General features: G+C 43.0%; 1 protein-coding gene across 18 annotated transcripts in view; it reads left to right on the forward strand.

Moving 5' to 3' along the window:
* RFX4 (regulatory factor X4) overlaps window positions 1-17375 on the forward strand; it is a 169526-nt gene that overhangs the window by 32182 nt on the left and 119969 nt on the right. For all 18 annotated transcript variants that reach the window (XM_081591311.1, XM_081591304.1, XM_081591306.1 and 15 more), the window contains exon 3: window positions 9150-9210. Coding sequence is in view for 8 of the 18 variants with exons in the window: in XM_081591317.1 (XP_081447443.1) it covers window positions 9150-9210 (61 nt within the window). In the remaining 10 variants the exon portion in view is untranslated. The remainder of the gene's footprint in view (window positions 1-9149; window positions 9211-17375) is intronic.

A 17375-nucleotide genomic window follows, 5' to 3' on the forward strand; every position in this document is an offset into this window, starting at 1 on the left:
GCCAATCTGATAAGTGAGAAATGGCATTTTAGTGTACTGTTCATTTTCATTGAAATCGATTATCTTTTCACATTTCAGGAACATTTGCATTTTCCACCAATCATGTATCTTGGTCTTTTTCTTTTTGTTTTTTTAATATTTATTTATTTAATTTTGACCGTGCTGGGTCTTCGTTACTGCATGGGCTTTTTCTCTAGTTGTGGTGAGCAGGGACCACTCTCTAGCTGCAGTGCTCAGGCTTCTCACTGTGGTGGCTTCTCTTGTTGCAGAGCACAGGCTCTAGAACTTGCAGACTTCACTAGTTGCGGTTCCCAGGCTCTACAGGACAGGCTCAAGAATTGTGGCCCATGGGGTTAGCTGTTCCGTGGCCTGTGGGATCTTCCCCTGTCAGGGATCAAACCTGTGTCTCCTGCATTGGCGGGCAGATTCTTCAACACTGAGCCACCAGGGAAGCCCTCTTTCTGGTTTTATTGGAGCTCTTTCTAATAAAAGAGGAGGGAGGTGAGACTGTTGTCTATGGTATGATTGCCATTTTCCCAAGAGAGTACTTATGGTGTGGGTTTTTTTCCCCACATAGAGACTTTAGATTTTTCTCATGTGGTAAAATTTCTCAAAATTTCCTTGTATGGCTTCAGGCTTTGTATCAACACTAGAAAGGCTCTTTCCTGCTCCAAGATTATGAAGGAATTTACCCAGAGGAGGTGAAAGGAAGCAGGTGTGGGGCCCCCTCTGAGCGGTGCTGCCAACATCACAGTCTTGTTTGGGACTTAGCCCCATTCCCACGGGGAGAAGAGTTTGCTGCCAGGGGCTGATGCCCACTGCCAAAGGCCTGGTCCAGGCACCCTGATCATCAGCTGGTGCTCTTTGCAGGGGCTGGAAGGGGAGTAGATAAGGGGGAACGAAGTGTTTGGCAGCCCCATTTGTTCCCAACAGGTGAGGTCTGGCCAGGTGCAGCCTGATTAGTATAATGAAAGGAAATAGAATTAGAACTTTGAAGTGAAACTTGAGGCTTACATAAATTTGAACCTTTCCTGGGATTTGAAAAGAAGTAATTAATTTAGAAACGTTCTCCATCCATATTAAAAGCTGCCACACCGGCTCTAGGCAAGAAATATTCTAAAATAGAGTGCCCAAATATTGTGAATTCAGCCAGCATAGAGGCAGAAGACAAATGATTAGGTAGGTAATATGTTCCCTAAAAGTCTTTAGTTCAGTTCTACAGGTTTGAAGGGAGAATGAGGCTCATAAGTGTTGGGGTTCAGGGAGGTTGGGGTGTCCTTTAGCCTGGGTCCCTCTCCTGGCTCCACTGCTAAACTGTATGACTTAAGGTAAATCACTTCACCTCTCTGAGCCTCAGTTTCTTCCTCTGTAAAAGGGGATAATAGTCATAATTAAACCTAACATTAACTAAGCTCTAAGAATGTATCAAGTATTGATGTTTCACTTTCATTAAATTATTCACTGTCTCAGGAAGCTATGAAAATTAAATGCAGTAATGTGAACATTCCCTGATGAAAGTGAAAGTGTTATTTTCTCAGTTGTGTCCAACTCTTTGCGACCCCATGGACTGTAGCCCACCAGCTCCCCTACCCACAGAATTCTCCAGTAAAGAATACTGGAGTGGATAGCCATTCACTTCTCCTGGGGATCTTCATGACCCAAGGATCCCGTGTCTCCCACATTGCATGCAGAATCTTTACCATCCGGGCCACCAGGGAAGCAGTACTGTTATTTTATATGCTTACTGCAATCAGATGGGTAGCCTCAGCTTTTGATTGTGGTATTATCTTAGCCATTTATTCACTCCACAAAGACCTTCCTTGTGTGGGTGTTGGAGATACCATGGTGATTGTGGTCTGTGCCCACAGAGCTTACAAACCCCCAAGGCAGATGCACTGGTCAGCATGTACTAGGGACCAGCCAGGGAGCTGTGGAGCCCAGGGGACAGAGTGGATAACCGTCCCAGGTGCAGGACTTGCCAAACCCAGGCCTGTGAGCAGGACAGGGCAGGGTGGGTGCACGACCTCTCTGGAGGGGTGACAACTATAACTGTACCAGGGGCCACTTAGACAGTGCATACTTTGTGCCAGGAGGGGTTTAGTTAACTCTCACAATTAGTGCCTAGAACTGTTATTACCCCTGTTTTACAAATAAGGAAACTAAGGCACCAAAAGTTGGTTTGAGGTCACACAACCAACAAGCGACGAAGCTGGGATCTGAGCCTGGGATTTTGGCTGCCAAGTTAATATTAGGACATAGATCCAGGAAGGGGAGTAGAAGTGCTCACCATTGGGAAAAGGACCAGGATTCCCTGGATGGAGGTATTAGGAATTAAAACTGCAAAGTGGGAGCGGAATGGAGGGGCAGAGAGAAGACCAGGCATTGGGCAACATCTCAGTGGGAGGAACTTTAAGCCGATGCTGCTCTCTGGCTTTGGTAGGACAAGCAATGTGGGCCTGGAGGGTGGATGGCTCAGTGTGGGCCATGAATGGCTCCAGGAGCTTTGTCGGCCTGGAATTCTGCCTTACAGGGTGAATCTTAATTGTTTTGGAACATTTCTGCCTGTTAAAATGAAGAGGTACTTGGCAAGGCTAATTCCAAAAGTCTCTATCAACCATGGCTGTGTTCATTTTTCTAAAATGTGTTCTCCTGTCCTCTTTGCCTAGCTGGCTCCAGGGGCTCCTTCAGATCCCAAGCCTGGGCTTATACTCCTACTCAGTGCTGCCATAGCTTCTTGGGTCTGCCTTCTCAGCTCTTGCCCAAGACTTACATTTTATTGGCTGACAGTTTGAGCTCAGGAGAGTAGAGACCATGTCTGCTTTTTCTCTCCCTTTAGCCCCTGGCGTGGGGCTAGAACGTACTCAATACATATTTGATGAATAAGTTCATTCCCCAGAACTTCTGGGGAATTAGGATTGAGAGCCATCAGATAAGAGGGCGATGCCTGAGTGTGACACACACAGTCTTTGAGGAAAAGATGCTGGGAGTGAAGTTCCCAGGGGTCTGGAGGGAAAGTGCCTGCCGAGGCTGGGGGGCTCTGTTTGATGACTGAGCCAAGGGTCCTTGTTGGCTCCAGGTAGACTAGTTCTTGTCTAAATGCTTTCAGTAGCCACCTCATGCCCATCAGTGAGGGAAGTCCAGTCTCCATTCGTGGGGTGCATGGCTTCCTATAAGTGTTTCAGTCAGTTCAGTGGCTCAGTCATGTCCGACTCTTTGCGACCCCATGGACTGCAGCACGCCAGGCCTCCCTGTCCATCACCAACTCCTGGAGTTTACTCAAATTCATGCCCATCGAGGTGGTGATGCCATCCAACCATCTCATCCTCTGTCATCCCCTTCTCCTCCTGCCTTCAATCTTTCCCAGCATCAGGATCTTTTCAAATGAGTTATTTCTTCGCATCAGGTGGCCAAAGTGTTTCAGCCTCATGCAAAACTCGGTTCCCTTACTTATAAAACAGGGATATAAAACAACTTCTTAACACTGTTGGGAGGACCAAAATAAGATAACAAATGAAAAGTGGTGTACAGGGCCTGGTTTAAGTACTTAGCTGGTGAATGCTATCAGTATTTTTGCGGTCCTCTTTTTAAATGTTTCTATTATTTTCTTTTTAATCATAGTTTGTGATATTTAATCCTCAAACAATCTTTGTGACATCAGTTATGATTTTCAAGTTTTATTGGGGGGGGGCCTCCAACTTGGATGAGTCAAGTGACTGCTTAGGGTCTCACAGAGTTGAGGACACAGTTGGAATTCAAACTCAGGTCTGCCTGCCCTCAGAGCCAGTTCTCTTACAAGTGGTTGGTACCAGAAATGGGGCCTTAACAAAGTTTAGTTGGAAAAAAAAACCTGATACAATAGAGATAGGTAACCCCAGAATGGGCTTCCCAGGTGGCTCAGTGGTAAAAAAAAAATCTGCCTGCTACTGCATGAGACACAGGAGATGAGGGTTTGATCTGTGTGTTGAGAAGATCTCCTGGAATAGGAAATGGCAACCCACTCCAGTATTCTTGCCTGGAAAATTTCGTGGACAGAGAAGCCTGGTGGGCTATAATCCATGGGGTTGCAAAGAGTCAGACAAGACTGTGCAACTGAGCATAGATGCATCCCCTGAACAGGAAGCACTAGGGTATAATCCCAGAATGGGGAACTTTCCTTGCTCCAGACAATGGGCCATTTGCCTTTCCCCTCCCCCATGCCTTTCCACATTCTGCTTGCCCCCCTGCAGCACCCCCTCTCTTAGCATCCCCCTCTCAAAATCTGACCGTCCCTGTAAGGGTGACTGAGACAGACAGTGTACAAGCCAGGATGTGCTATGTGACCCTCACTTACCTTAAGTTAGGTGTGTTGTATGTGTGTGCCCTTGGGTGTGAAAGAGAACACTGAAAAAAGACTGGCGGTAGACAGGATAAAGAGTTGACAATAGTGTGTCCTATTGAGAGGCGCTTGGATTTCCAGAGATTTCTATTTTCCATGTATTTTCCAAATTAAAAAAAATAATGAACATGTATTATTTTTGCAAACAGTAAACAAAGCTGTGTTTTAAATTCTGATCATCTCTTCAAGGTCAGCTCAAATGCCACTTCCTCTTTGGAGCTGTGCTGTCCCCTGCTGTGTGTTTGCTATGCAGGGTCCCTATTAGTGCGGTTGTGTTTGCCCCCTGTAAATTTTCCTGAGCAGAGAGGCAGCCTCCCTTGCCTGCTTCCTCCAGTAGATTCCAGCTGAACAGAGATGCTCCAAGGCCTCCGAGCCAGAGCAGCCAAGGGCAGCCTTTGCCATGCAGCTCCTGCACTGGTGTTTTCCAGCTCTTAGCTCTAAGTTCTACTATCTAGTTGTGGATTCTCACTGTGGTGGCTTCTCTTATGGCAGAACATGGGCTCATGGACTCAGTAGTTGTGGTGCACGGGCTCAGTTGCCCCATGGCACATGGGATCTCAGTTCCCAGACCACGGATCAAACCAGCGTCCCCTTCATTGCAAGGTGATTCTTAACCACTGGACTACCAGGGAAGTCCCTGAGTTCCTTTCACTCAATCTTCCCTAGTACCTTTCAAGATAGGCATTATTATTACCGTCAGTTTAGAGACCAGAGATTGTCTTAAAGCTTGGAGAGGATTACCAGATGTCATAGCACTTCTCCAGCGCCCTTGCACCCCTTCACCTCTTGACCAGGACCTTTAGCCACCTTGCTTCTTGGAAGGTGGCCTGATTTTTCAAGACCCCGTGGTTTTATCTCCTCACCTTCTCCACCCTACCCTTGACTTTATTTCACCTTCCTTGACATTTGGTTCCCATCTCTGGCCCAGTCCAGGGTTCAGCTTACTTGTGGTTTCTCCTAGAAAGTCTTTCTTGACTGGCCCTGCTTTTTCATGCCATCTGGGTTCGTGGTATCCTCTCTGCCTACCCATATCACAGCATTTATCACTTCTTATTGAACCTGACTTCTCTCACTACTGTTTGTTTGTCTCTTTCCCCAAGCAGGCTCTAGGACAAGAGCTTAATTTCTTTATCTTCAGTGTCTAGTTGGCATACATTAGATATATAATGAATTTTTGTTGAATTAATTAACAGGATCCCTTCAATACCCTTTAAAATGACTAGGTTTACAAGTGAAGAAAAAATAAAGCCCAGAGGTTGAGGGGTTTTCTCAATCATGGCCAGTAAGGTTTTGAATTGATTTTAGAATATAGATCTTTCGTGACCCACGTTAACTGATGTGCTGATATTTAAAGAAGCAGAGAAAGAAAGCTACCCACTCCAGTATTCTTGGGCTTCCCTGGTGGCTCAGCTGGTAAAGAATCTGCCTGCAATGTGGGAGACCTGAGTTCAATTCCTGGGTTGGGAAGATCCCCTGGAGAAGGGAAAGGCTACCCACTCCAGTATTCTGGCCTGGAGAATTCTATGGACTGTGTAGTCCATGGGGTCACAAGGAGTCAGACACGACTGAGTAACTTTCACTTTCAGAGAAAAAAATCCTGCCAATTCTAGGGGAAACGAAAATGTAAATCATGAGCCAACACAAGTTGGACAGAGATATATTTAGGTTGTTTATATATTTTTCCTTGTTTAAAAAATACAGTTGCTGTTGCTTTTTTAACATAGCCTTCCTTTCAATTATTTACTCTGTGTAATTCCTAGGAGTTGAGTTGTGGGTCCAAGTGACTGAATATTTTAGATAGCTGTCAATATCACTGCAAAATTACTTACCAAACTATTGTGCCAGTTACCACTACCTTCAGAGAAATGTGACACTGTCAATTCGACCATTGGCACACTAGCATTGGGGATTATTATTTTTTTAATTTTTGTTGTTCTCAGAAATATAAAGTTGTGCCTCATTATTTTCTTTTTATTTCTTTGTGAACAGTTGAGATTGAGTATTGTTCTTTCCATCTATTTACCTACGTTCTTATGAGACTCATATGTTCATGTTCCTTTTTGTGCTATTTTTTTAAGATTGTTGGAGACATTTGTGGAAGGCAGACTCAACTATTTAATTAAGTGCCAATGGGAGACACTGGCTGGAGGGAACACAAAGATGACTAAGATACCATCCTGCTTTCTTCTTTTTTAAATTGAGATGTGATTGACATACAAAACACTATATAAAGTTCCAGGTGTATGATATAATAATTTGATACTTGTATATATTACAAAATGATGACCCCAGTAATCTAGTTAACATCCATCATCATACATAGTTACGGAATTTATTTTTCTTGTGATGAGAACTTTTAGGATTTACTCTCTTAGCCATGTTCAGAGAGTACTGTTAATTATAGTCACCATGCTGTACGTGACATGCCCACAACTTATTTATTTTATAGCTGAAAGTATATACCTCTTGACTCCTTTCACAAACTTCACTCATCCCCTACCACAACCCATGGCAACCACCAGTCTATATCTGTTCTCTTTTGTTATTCCACATATAAGTGAAATCATATGATATTTGTCTTTCTCTGACTTAGTATAATGCCCTCAAGGTCCATCATTATTGTTGAAAATTGCAAGATTTCACCCTTTTTATGGCTGAATAATATTCATGTATATATATATGTATGTGTATATATATGTGTGTGTGTATATATATATATATATATATATATATATACGTATAAACTATTTTCTTTATCCATTCATCTGTGAGTGAACACTTAGGTTGTTTCCATATCTTAGCTATTGTAAATAGTGCTGCAATAGACATGGGATGCAGATATCTCTTCTTATTAGTGTTTTCATTTTTTTCAAATAAATATCCAGAATTGCTAGATCATGTGGTAGTTATATTTTGAATTTTTTGATGAACCTGAATACCATTTTCCATAGTGGCTGCACCAATTTACATTCCTACCAGCAGTGCATGCGGATTCTCTTTTCTCCACATCCTCACCAGCACTTGTTATTTCTTGTCTTTTTGATAACAGTCATCCTAAAAAATGTGAGGTGATCTCTCACTGTGGTTTTAATTTTCATTTCCCTGATGATTAATGAGGTTGAACATCTTTTCAAGTACCTATTGACCATGTATATATCTCTTTGGGAAAAAAATGTCTATTCAGATCTTCTGCCCATTTTTTAATCAGATTGTTTAGGGATTGTTGAGTTCTTTATATATTCTGAATATTAACTCCTTGTCAGACATATGATTTGCAAATATTTTCTCCCATTCGGTAGGCTGCCTTTTTTGTTGTTGCTATTTCTCTTTGCTGTGCAGAAGATTTTTAGTTTGATGTAATCTCACTTGTCTATTTTTGCTTTTGTTGTCTTTCTTTTGGTGTCAAATCCAAAAAAACCATTGGCAAGTCCTATGTCAAGGTGCTTATTGCCTATGTTTTCTTCTAGGACATTTATAGTTTAAGGTTTTACATTCAAGCCTTTAGTTGATTTTGAGTTAATTTTTTATATGGTGTAAGATAGTGGTCCAGTTTAATTCTTTTGCACATTGCTATCCAGTTTTCCCAACACCATTTATTGAAGAGATTGTCCTTTTGCCATTGTGTGTTCTTGGCTCCTTTGTCACAAATTATTAACTGTGCATGTGAGTTTATTTCTTGGCCCTCTGTTTTGTTCCATTTATCTGTGTCTGTTTTTATGCCAGTGTTCTGCTGTTTGGTCACTATAACTTTGTAATATTATAGTTCAAAATCAGACATCCTTGCCTTCTTAAGTGTGATCTTCTTAAGCAAGATACTCAAGTCAGAGAGATGAATGTGGGTATGTGTAGAAACAGTAGTGTTGTACAGTTCGGATGGTTTTGGAGGCAGGGAAGTGAATATCCAATGAAAAGAGGTTTTATTAACTCAGAAAATTGTATTATCTCACCAAACAAAGATGCAGGGATTTTTAGGGTTGGTTAATCAGAGGCATAGCATGACATTCAGAATCCTCAGGTTTTTCCCATTTTCCTCTCTGACTTCCTTGGCATTGAATTTGTCCTCAGACTGCTCTTTTCCCAGTTGAAAGTTTGCTATCTCACTCCAGTTATCATGTCCACTCACAGACATGTTCAAAGTAAGTCAGCCCAGGGTATCTCTTCTGTTTCTTTCCCTCTCCTCCCTCCCTCCCTTCCCCTTTCTCCCTCTTTTCTCCTTTCATTTCTTTTCTTTCCTTTCTTCCTTCCTCCATCCCTCCCTTTCTTCCTCCCTCCCTCTTTCTTTCAAAAGCAGACTTTCCCCGCCCCACAGTCTTGGAGACCAAAAATTTGAAATCAAGGCCCTTTTTCCTTTTTGTTAGGAAAAAAATAACTTTCCCAAAAGCACCACAGGGCTTCTTCTTAATCTGATAGTCCAGATCACCATGTCACATGCCCCACCTGATCCATCATGGGTTAGAGGATATAAAATTACCATGATAGATTTAAGTTAACCAACATTCATGTCTCTAGGATTTGGAGGAGTGCAGTCATACTATTCAGTGATGGAGCTAGCTCTTCAAACTATAAGGTATTATGTCAAATAAAAATACAAATTGATATAAGATTTTTCTGTAAAAGTCAGTTTCTCCTTTTTTTCTTGTTAAAGTGTGATAAATCTGTTATGTTGAAAAAGCCAAAATACCATTGCTCTCAAAGCATCAACATTTGAGGAGAACGTAGTCTTTTGAAACTTGGGAGAGTTCCTACTGAAGTTCGCTTCTTTTTCTTTTAACAGATGAGGAAAAAGAAAATAACAGAGCATCTAAGCCCCACTCCACTCCTGCTACTCTGCAATGGTAAGTTCCATTCTGAGCAAGTTTTCTCTTGATGCGAAGCTCATGTAACTGGTCTTCTTGCCAATAGCACAGCATATCAGTTGGAATGTCATAGTAACTTGACATCCAATAGCCCATATGCAATCAATTTAATTTGCAGGTGTGTAAAAAATACTCAACTTAGATATAGCCTGGAGATTTAAATTTTCGTATTTATTTTATTTGGGAGTAGATTTATTTTCCCAACATCAAAACACTGGCGAGGACTGGATTCCACATGGATGTTATTGACTTGAATAGAATCTATTATTTTAATAAATAATGTTGCAGCCAATTATAGAGGTATAGGTCTGTTCTCCCTTACCAATGAAACCTCAATAAATTAATAATTAATTGCAACTATACTACAATTGGGGCTTCCCTGGTGACTCAGACAGTAAAGAATCCACTTGCAATGCAGGAGATCTGGGTTCTGTCCCTGGGTCAGGAAGATCCCGTAGAGAAGGGAATGGCTACCGGCTTCAGTATTCTTGCCTTGGAAATCCCATGGACAGAGGAGCTTGGTGGGCTACAGTCCATGGGGTCATGAAAGAGTTGGACATGACTGAGTGACTAACACTTCATACTATAATTATTTTTGACATTAATAACATGAATACAAATTATCTACTTGAGTGGCTCTCCCTTTACTATTTGGAATTCCTGGACTTGATGTAACAGTTAATGATGTGGTTTAAGTGTTTGCACTCATGTTTGATACTTACAGGTAAATTCTCCTCTAAGAGCTTGACTTACAAATTATGTTGTAGCTTTGAACACCAAGGCTACAGGAACACCTGACACTCACCCCTCAGAGGATTTTTTCTGTTAAGGGCTATTACTTCTTCTAGCAGTGTAGCCCACAAAGGCGAAGGAAGTGAGAAATTAAGGGGAAGGAGAGAGAAAGGGATGAATCTACTGTGTGCCAGGCTACATGTTAGGCAATTTGTACAAGTGTCTTATTTCATTCTTACAATTCTGTCAAGTTGGTATTGTTATGCCCATTTTACAGATGAGAAAAATAAAGCTTAGGCAGTTAAATCATTTACCCAAATATACACACAGCCATGAAGTGGCAGAGGCAGGAACCTGGCTGGATCACTTTAACTGCAAAACCTTTGCTTTAGAAAAAAGGAAGAGAAAAGTCAGGAAGGATGGAGAGACCAGATCAGAAAAGGAAGCAGATGGGCTTTAATGAGCAAATCATATCAGATTCTTTTGACTAATCCACCCACAGGTGAGAGGAAAACAACGTTGGGAGAAAGCATTCAGGAATGCAACTCAATCTTCTCCAACAAGAGTCTCAATAGTCAGCTTGTTTTGCTACAAGGATAGCAAAGGTTGTTTTCAAAAGCTCCATTTCCAGTCTTTTGGCTTGTTTCCTTCTCTTTTTTTTCCCCTACATTACTTTTCTCACTGCATTTGCTGCTTTATTGCTTTATTTAATATTCTACTCTACTTCCCTGTTCAAATCTCTCCCTACACACTTCCACCAAAATTATGGCCACACAGATTCCCACAATGCCAGCACATTGAGTGAAGGATCAACATAAAAGACTTCGGGAGTGAGAGTTTCTAGAAATGCTAGAAATCAGCAGACATTCTTGGTTTAATCATCTGAACACATTGTACATTTCAGAGTGAAAAATTTGAAAGGGACTAGAAGAAAATCACCTTGTTCACATCTGTTTTTCTGTGATCTTCTGACATTTGCCTGGCAACAGAGAGGCTGTCGATAGTGTAATCTCTTACATCAGACTGTGTGCACGTGTGCTAAGTCGCTTCAGTCATGTCCAACTGTTTGCAGCTCTATGGACTGCAGCCCACCAGGCTCCTCTGTCCATGGGATTCTCCAGGCATGAATACTGTAGTGTGTTGCCATGCCCTTCTCCAGGGGATCTTCCCAGCCTAGGGATCAAACCCTCATCTTTTACATCTCCTTCATTGGCAGGAGGTTCTTTACCACTAGCACCACCTGGGAAGACTGCCAGGAATTAACTCCCAGCTGTGCTTTTCCATGTGACCTTGGGCAAGGTCCTTTATCTCTCTGTGCCTCAGTCTACTCACTTGTAAGATGGGGATGGCAGTAGTATTTTTCTCATAATGTAGTCACAAAGAGAAAATGAATGAGTATGTACAGAGGGCTTGAACAGTGTCTGGAGAAGAGTGCATGCTGGATAAACCTTAGCAACTGTGGATCACTCAGCAGACCTCTTCCTTCTGTGTCCCACAAGGACATCCTGGAATGGGGCTTCTCTCCTTCCTGATATAGTCAGTTCTCCCACTGCACCTAAGTCTATACAAAATATTTATTTTTCTAAATAAAAAGTCCCACATGTCATTCCAGAAATTTTATCTTCCAATTCACAAAGCCAGGCAGTGGATTTGTTTTTATGAAAAAAAAAAATCTGTTTTCAGAGCCAAATCAGGTTTGAAAATTTGTAAAATTTAGTCTTATTATTATCAAGAGGCATCAGGTTGTTCAAACCTCAAATTTTCCTCCAATTCCCTTTATATTTTTAAGATAGAATTTCAGTCATTCACTAAATTAAGAAATATTAGCACCTACTGTTTGCTGGCCCCTATTCTAGGCTCTGAGAATGCAGTGGTGGATAAGACAGACCAAGAATAGGGGCTGATGAAGGAAAAATTTGGGTAACAATTTAAAAAATTATTAATGATAAATAAATAAGCAAGGAATATATTAGATGGAGATAAGTGCAGAGTGAAGAATTAGAATTGGCTGAGATGATAGTATCTCAGAGGGTGTTTTAGGTTGAATAGTGAGGGAAAGCTTCCTTGAAGCAGTGACATCTAAGTGGATATTTATGTGACAAGAAGTCCTCACTACATCATGATAGTGTTAAAATCAGGGAAACGTTCTCAGTAGAGGGGACAGTGTGGGTCAGGCTCTCCCAGAGGCAGACCCTGAGCAGAACCGTGTGTGCAGGTGGTTTGTTAGGGGCCCAATATTGACACCACAAGGGTGTAAGGAGGGTTATTGGGCTGTGAAGGGGCTATGGCAGTGGCTTTGGTGATCCCACAGGGAGTTCTGAGCTGGGGTGGCCTGTCAGAGATAAGCCCTTCAGAGACTAACTGAGACGATGCATCTGGGCCTTTATTCCTGCACCTCACTCTTCACAGCAGGTAGGCAGCCCCCAGGAACAGGGCATAAATTTGGGCGAGGCAGTTCCCTTCCAGTCCTGCTGAGGTCGACTCCCCAGCAGTCAATCTTTCAGCAGTGGGGAAGGATGCCTCAGTCCTGAAAGGTAACCCAGGCATGCACCACGACCTGTTCACTCTCTCCAGGGTGGAGTAGGCAGAGCTTGTTCAGGGAGTTGCAGAAGGTGGTCTGTGTGGTGGGAGCTTAGCCAGCAAGGAAGACAGTGACACTGATGAGATGGGAGAAGGAGGCAGGGAAACTGTAAACAGCAGGGAAGAAGAAACAGGACATTTCTCTAAACTTAGAAACAGCTGTTGTTCAGTCACTAAGTTGTGTCTGACTCTTTGTGATCCCATGGACTGCAGCATGCCAGGCTTCCCTGTCCTTCACCATCTCCCAGAGCTTGCTCAAACTCATGTCCATCGAGTCGGTAATGCCATCCAACCATCTCATCCTCTGTCATCCCCTTTTCCTCCTGCCTTCAATCTTTCCCAGCATCAGGGTCTTTTTCAACAAGTTGGGTCTTCACATCAGGTGGCCAAAGCACTGGAGTTTCAGCTTCAGCATCAGTCGTGCCAATATATATTCAGGATTGATTTCCTTTAGGATTGACTGCTTTGATCTCCTTGCTATCCAAGGGACTCTCAAGAGTCTTCTCCAATAACACAGTTCAAAAGCATCAATTCTTCAGCACTCAGCCTTCTTTATAGTCCAACTCTCACATCTATACATGACTACTGGAAAAACAATAGCTTTGACTATATGGACCTTTGTCAGCAAAGTGATGTCTCTGCTTTTTAATATGCTGTCTAGGTTGGTCATAGCTTTTCTTCCAAGGAGCAAGTGTTTTTTAATTTCATGGCTGCAGTCACCATCCACAGTGATTTTGGAGCCCAAGAAAATAAAGTCTGTCACTGTTTGCATTGTTTCCCCACCTATTTGCCATGAAGTGATGAGACAGTCATGCTCAAAACCATGGCGGAGGATATGTGACCTCTTACATCAAGTTCCACATAAGTAAATTGTTTTAGACTAGAGTTTCAGTATAAAACTTTGTCTATCAGAAGGAACTGAAGACACCCTCCATTTTACAAGGGAAAATGGCATAAATTATACTAGGCCCGCTTTCTGCTCTGGCTGCCAAAAAGTCCAGAGCTAAATCTGATGTTTCTATACTTTTCAACCTCTTTGTCTAATTTTCTTCTCCTTTTTCTTATTTTGTTAAGTTTTTAGAAGAGGGTGGGATGCAAGTAAATTCAACAGATACTCATTTACATTTGAATTTTATTTTCTTTACACAAAATGAATTTCCTTATTGAAAAACAAAAACATTACAGATAAGGTTAAAGTCCTTTCTTCACGTAGTTCCTTCCCTTGTCCTCCAAAGCAACGCTGTTACCAATGAGAAATATGTGTGTGTGTGGATGTTTGTGCATACATGCATACAAGTGTGTGTGTGTTTACTGTCCCTTACCTATGCATTTACATGCATATGTACTGGTAGGATGGACTTTCCTGGTGGTTCAGATGGTAAAGAATCTGCCTCCAATGCAGGAGACCTGGGTTCGATCCCCAGGGTCAGGAAGATCCCCTGGAGGAGAGTATGGCAACCCACTCCTGTATTCTTGCCTGGGAAATCCCATGGACAGAGGAGCCTGGTGAGCTACAGTCCATGCAGTCACAAAGAGTCTGACATGACTGAGTGACTAACACACATGTACTGATAGAAGTTTCTGAACTGTGTTTTTTATTTAGTATTTTCTCCTTTATAAAAGAATGCAGATATATAACACCGAAAATATAGTTCCACAACCTGTCACACTGTCTTGATGTGTAGGTTGCTTTCTTCCTCAGCTTGCTTTTCTTCTGCATATCCTCAAGCTATACCCAGATTAGTCTACAAAGAACAACCTCATTTTAATCACTATGCAGTATTTCATGTAAGACCGAGGCAGAATTCCTTTCATCACTTCCCTCTTTTTTTAAAAAAATTATTTATTCGGCTGCATGGGGTCTTAGTTGAGGCAGGCAGTTTCTTCCCGCAGATTCTTCCGTTGCAGCTCAGGCTTAGTTGCCCTGAGGGATGTGGGATCTTAGTTCCCTAACCAGGGATCAAACAGACACCCACTGCACTGAAAGGCAGATTCTTAAACACTGTACCACTAGGGAAGTCTTGCCATTTCCCTCTTGACATGCATTTAGCTGTGTCCAGATCTCATCTTCGCCATTATATGCAGAGCCCCAAAGAACATCTTCATATGTCCTCTCACACACCTGCTGATGTGTTTCTTCTGTATGGGTATCAGGCAGTGGAAGTGCTGCACGCACAGAAAATGTTAACAGGATTGCAAAATTGCCCACTCTAACAGCCTTACCATTTTATATACAGCCTCAGTACAAATGCTTTTAAAAAAAAAGAACGTTGCTCCACGACAGGGCATCTCATCCTTTGAGGCATCTACATCCTTCACGTTGTCCCCTTTCTCTAGGGGTATTGGGCAGAACCAGGAAGGGACCCTGGCCTCACCACCCAGGTGGTAGCTGCTGGCCTGACAGTGCCCAGCTCACCCGGGATGCTTGGCTTGTTTCTAGGGTTGGGTTAGGAGCCATCTACTTCTTTTGCCTTCCCCAGCCTGGACTCCAGCCCCCTCCCCATGGCCCCAGAGACCATCCCTGCTCTAAGAACAAATAATATAGCAGCCAAGCTGCCGAAAATAAGCAGAGTCACATGATCTGGAGGCAGCCCCCAGCATAAAACAGGCAAATATTGTCAAATGCCTTCCGCCAAACACTTTCCAGCATCCTCGGTCATGAGGTTAGTCAAGCCCAACCCACTGGGGATGGTGAGCCCTGCTGGAATCCTGGCCACACAATAACCTCTATTCACAAGGAGGATTTCAGCTGGGGAAGCAGCCCATTCCACTGTCCCAGCCAGCTTGCGGCCAGCACATGTCCTCCTCCGCTGCTCCGCCCTCTCACACACCTCCCCCATGATCGGTGTCACTCGGAGCTTCTGTGTGCCATCAGAGTGGAGACACTTCACCATCTGCAGTTTCCGGGTAAAGGAAGGGCCTTCCTCAAAGGAGGGGAATGGAAGACCATGCTGTCACTTGCATGGGATATATTTTCCTTTCTGTTGAAAAATAAAAATTAGGCTCGGATGATTGCTAGGCTTTCAATATCTCAAATCAATATGAAACAAGATAAATTTGGTGTTTCTCTTTAAAGTGTCCTCAGAGGCCAGAGGTAGAAAATTGGGCTGGGTACTGTTCCAATACTTTGGCCCCTGATGCAAAGAGCCGACTCATTGGAAAAGACCCTGATGCTGGGAAAGATTGACAGCAGGAGAAGAAGGGGACAACAGAGGATGAGATGGTTGGATGGCATCACTGACTCAATGGACATGAGTTTGAGCAAGCTCTGGGAGATGGTGAAGGTTAGGGAAGCCTGGTATGCAGCAGTCCATGGGGTCACAAGGAGTTGGACACAACTAAGTGACAGAACAACAACAAAGCATAACCTTATTTGCTTCCAAAATATGAGTTAGACCACCTCTTTCCAGAAAGAGAGGCTAAACATTCTTAGTTGTGAATGTAACCAGAAGTGATAGATAATGGTGGTACCTAGCCCATGTGACTTAGTCCAGCTAGAAACCCTCACCTAGAGATGGAGAAAGATAAACAGGACAACATGAAGGGTCTCAGAGAATGAGATGCTACGTTGTAGAGCTAGGTTCTTACTTTTAGAAAATATTTTATGCTGTGGGTGAAGGTATAAAATGATAAAGCCTTTTGAGTGGGCAATTCTGCAATCCCGCAAACTAAAAACATGTTAATATATGCATCCACACCTGGATACTGACATGGAGAGACACTTCCCCAGGTGTGCAAGGGAGCACATATGATGTTCTCTGCAATCCTATTTGTAATGGTGAGGTGGAGATGAGTAGACAGGTACTAGATGGAAAGGGAAGATTGAAAGGGGTGGTTTATGGTAGAGGATAGTGCCAAAATCTCCTCTGCTGCCAGTTGGGGCCACCAGCACTCTGGCTGCCAACCCCTAGCCTAGGCCCCAACAGATGGGTTAGCAACAACGCCGAACTTGCAACACTCTCTTATTACACTGCCTCAGTTCAGTTCAGTTCAGTCGCTCAGTCTTGTCCAACTCTTTGCGACCCCATGAGCTACAGCACACCAGGCCTCCCTGTCCAACACCAACTCCGAGGGCCCATCCAAACTCATGTCCATTGAGTCAGTGATGCCATCCAGCCATCTCATCCTCTGTCATCCCCTTCTCCTCCTGCCCTCAATCTTTCCCAGCATGAAGGTCTTTTCAAATGAGTCAGCTCTTCACATCAGGTGGCCAAAGTATTGGAGTTTCAGCTTCAACATCAGACCTTCCAATGAACACCCAGGACTGATCTCCTTTAGGATGGACTGGTTGGATCTCCTTGCAGTCCAAGGGACTCTCAAGAGTCTTCTCCAACACCACAGTTGAAAAGCATCAATTCTTTGGCGCTCAGCTTTCTTTATAGTCCAACTCTCACATCCGTACATGACTACTGGAAAAACCATAGCGTTGATGAGACGGACCTTTGTTGGCAAAGCAATGTCTCTGCTTTTTAATATGCTATCTAGGTTGGTCATAACCTTCCTTCCAAGGAGTAAGCGTCTTTTAATTTCATGGCTGCAATCACCATCTGCGGTGATTTTGGAGCCCCAAAAAATGGGGCTGTTTCCACTGTTTCCCCACTATTTCCCATGAAGTGATGGGACCAGATGCCATGATCTTAGTTTTCTGAATGTTGAGCTTTAAGCCAACTGTCACTCTCCTCTTTCACTTTCATCAAGAGGCTCTTGAGTTCTTCTTCACTTTCTGCCAGAAGGGTGATGTCATCTGCATATCTGAGGTTATTGATATTTCTCCCGGTAATCTTGATTCCAGCTTGTGCTTCCTCCAGCCCAGCATTTCTCATGATGTACTC

Source organism: Giraffa tippelskirchi, chromosome 4, assembly GCF_054371585.1.
Source record: "Giraffa tippelskirchi isolate mGirTip1 chromosome 4, T2T-mGirTip1v1.2.pri, whole genome shotgun sequence".
Classification (NCBI taxonomy): domain Eukaryota; kingdom Metazoa; phylum Chordata; class Mammalia; order Artiodactyla; family Giraffidae; genus Giraffa; species Giraffa tippelskirchi.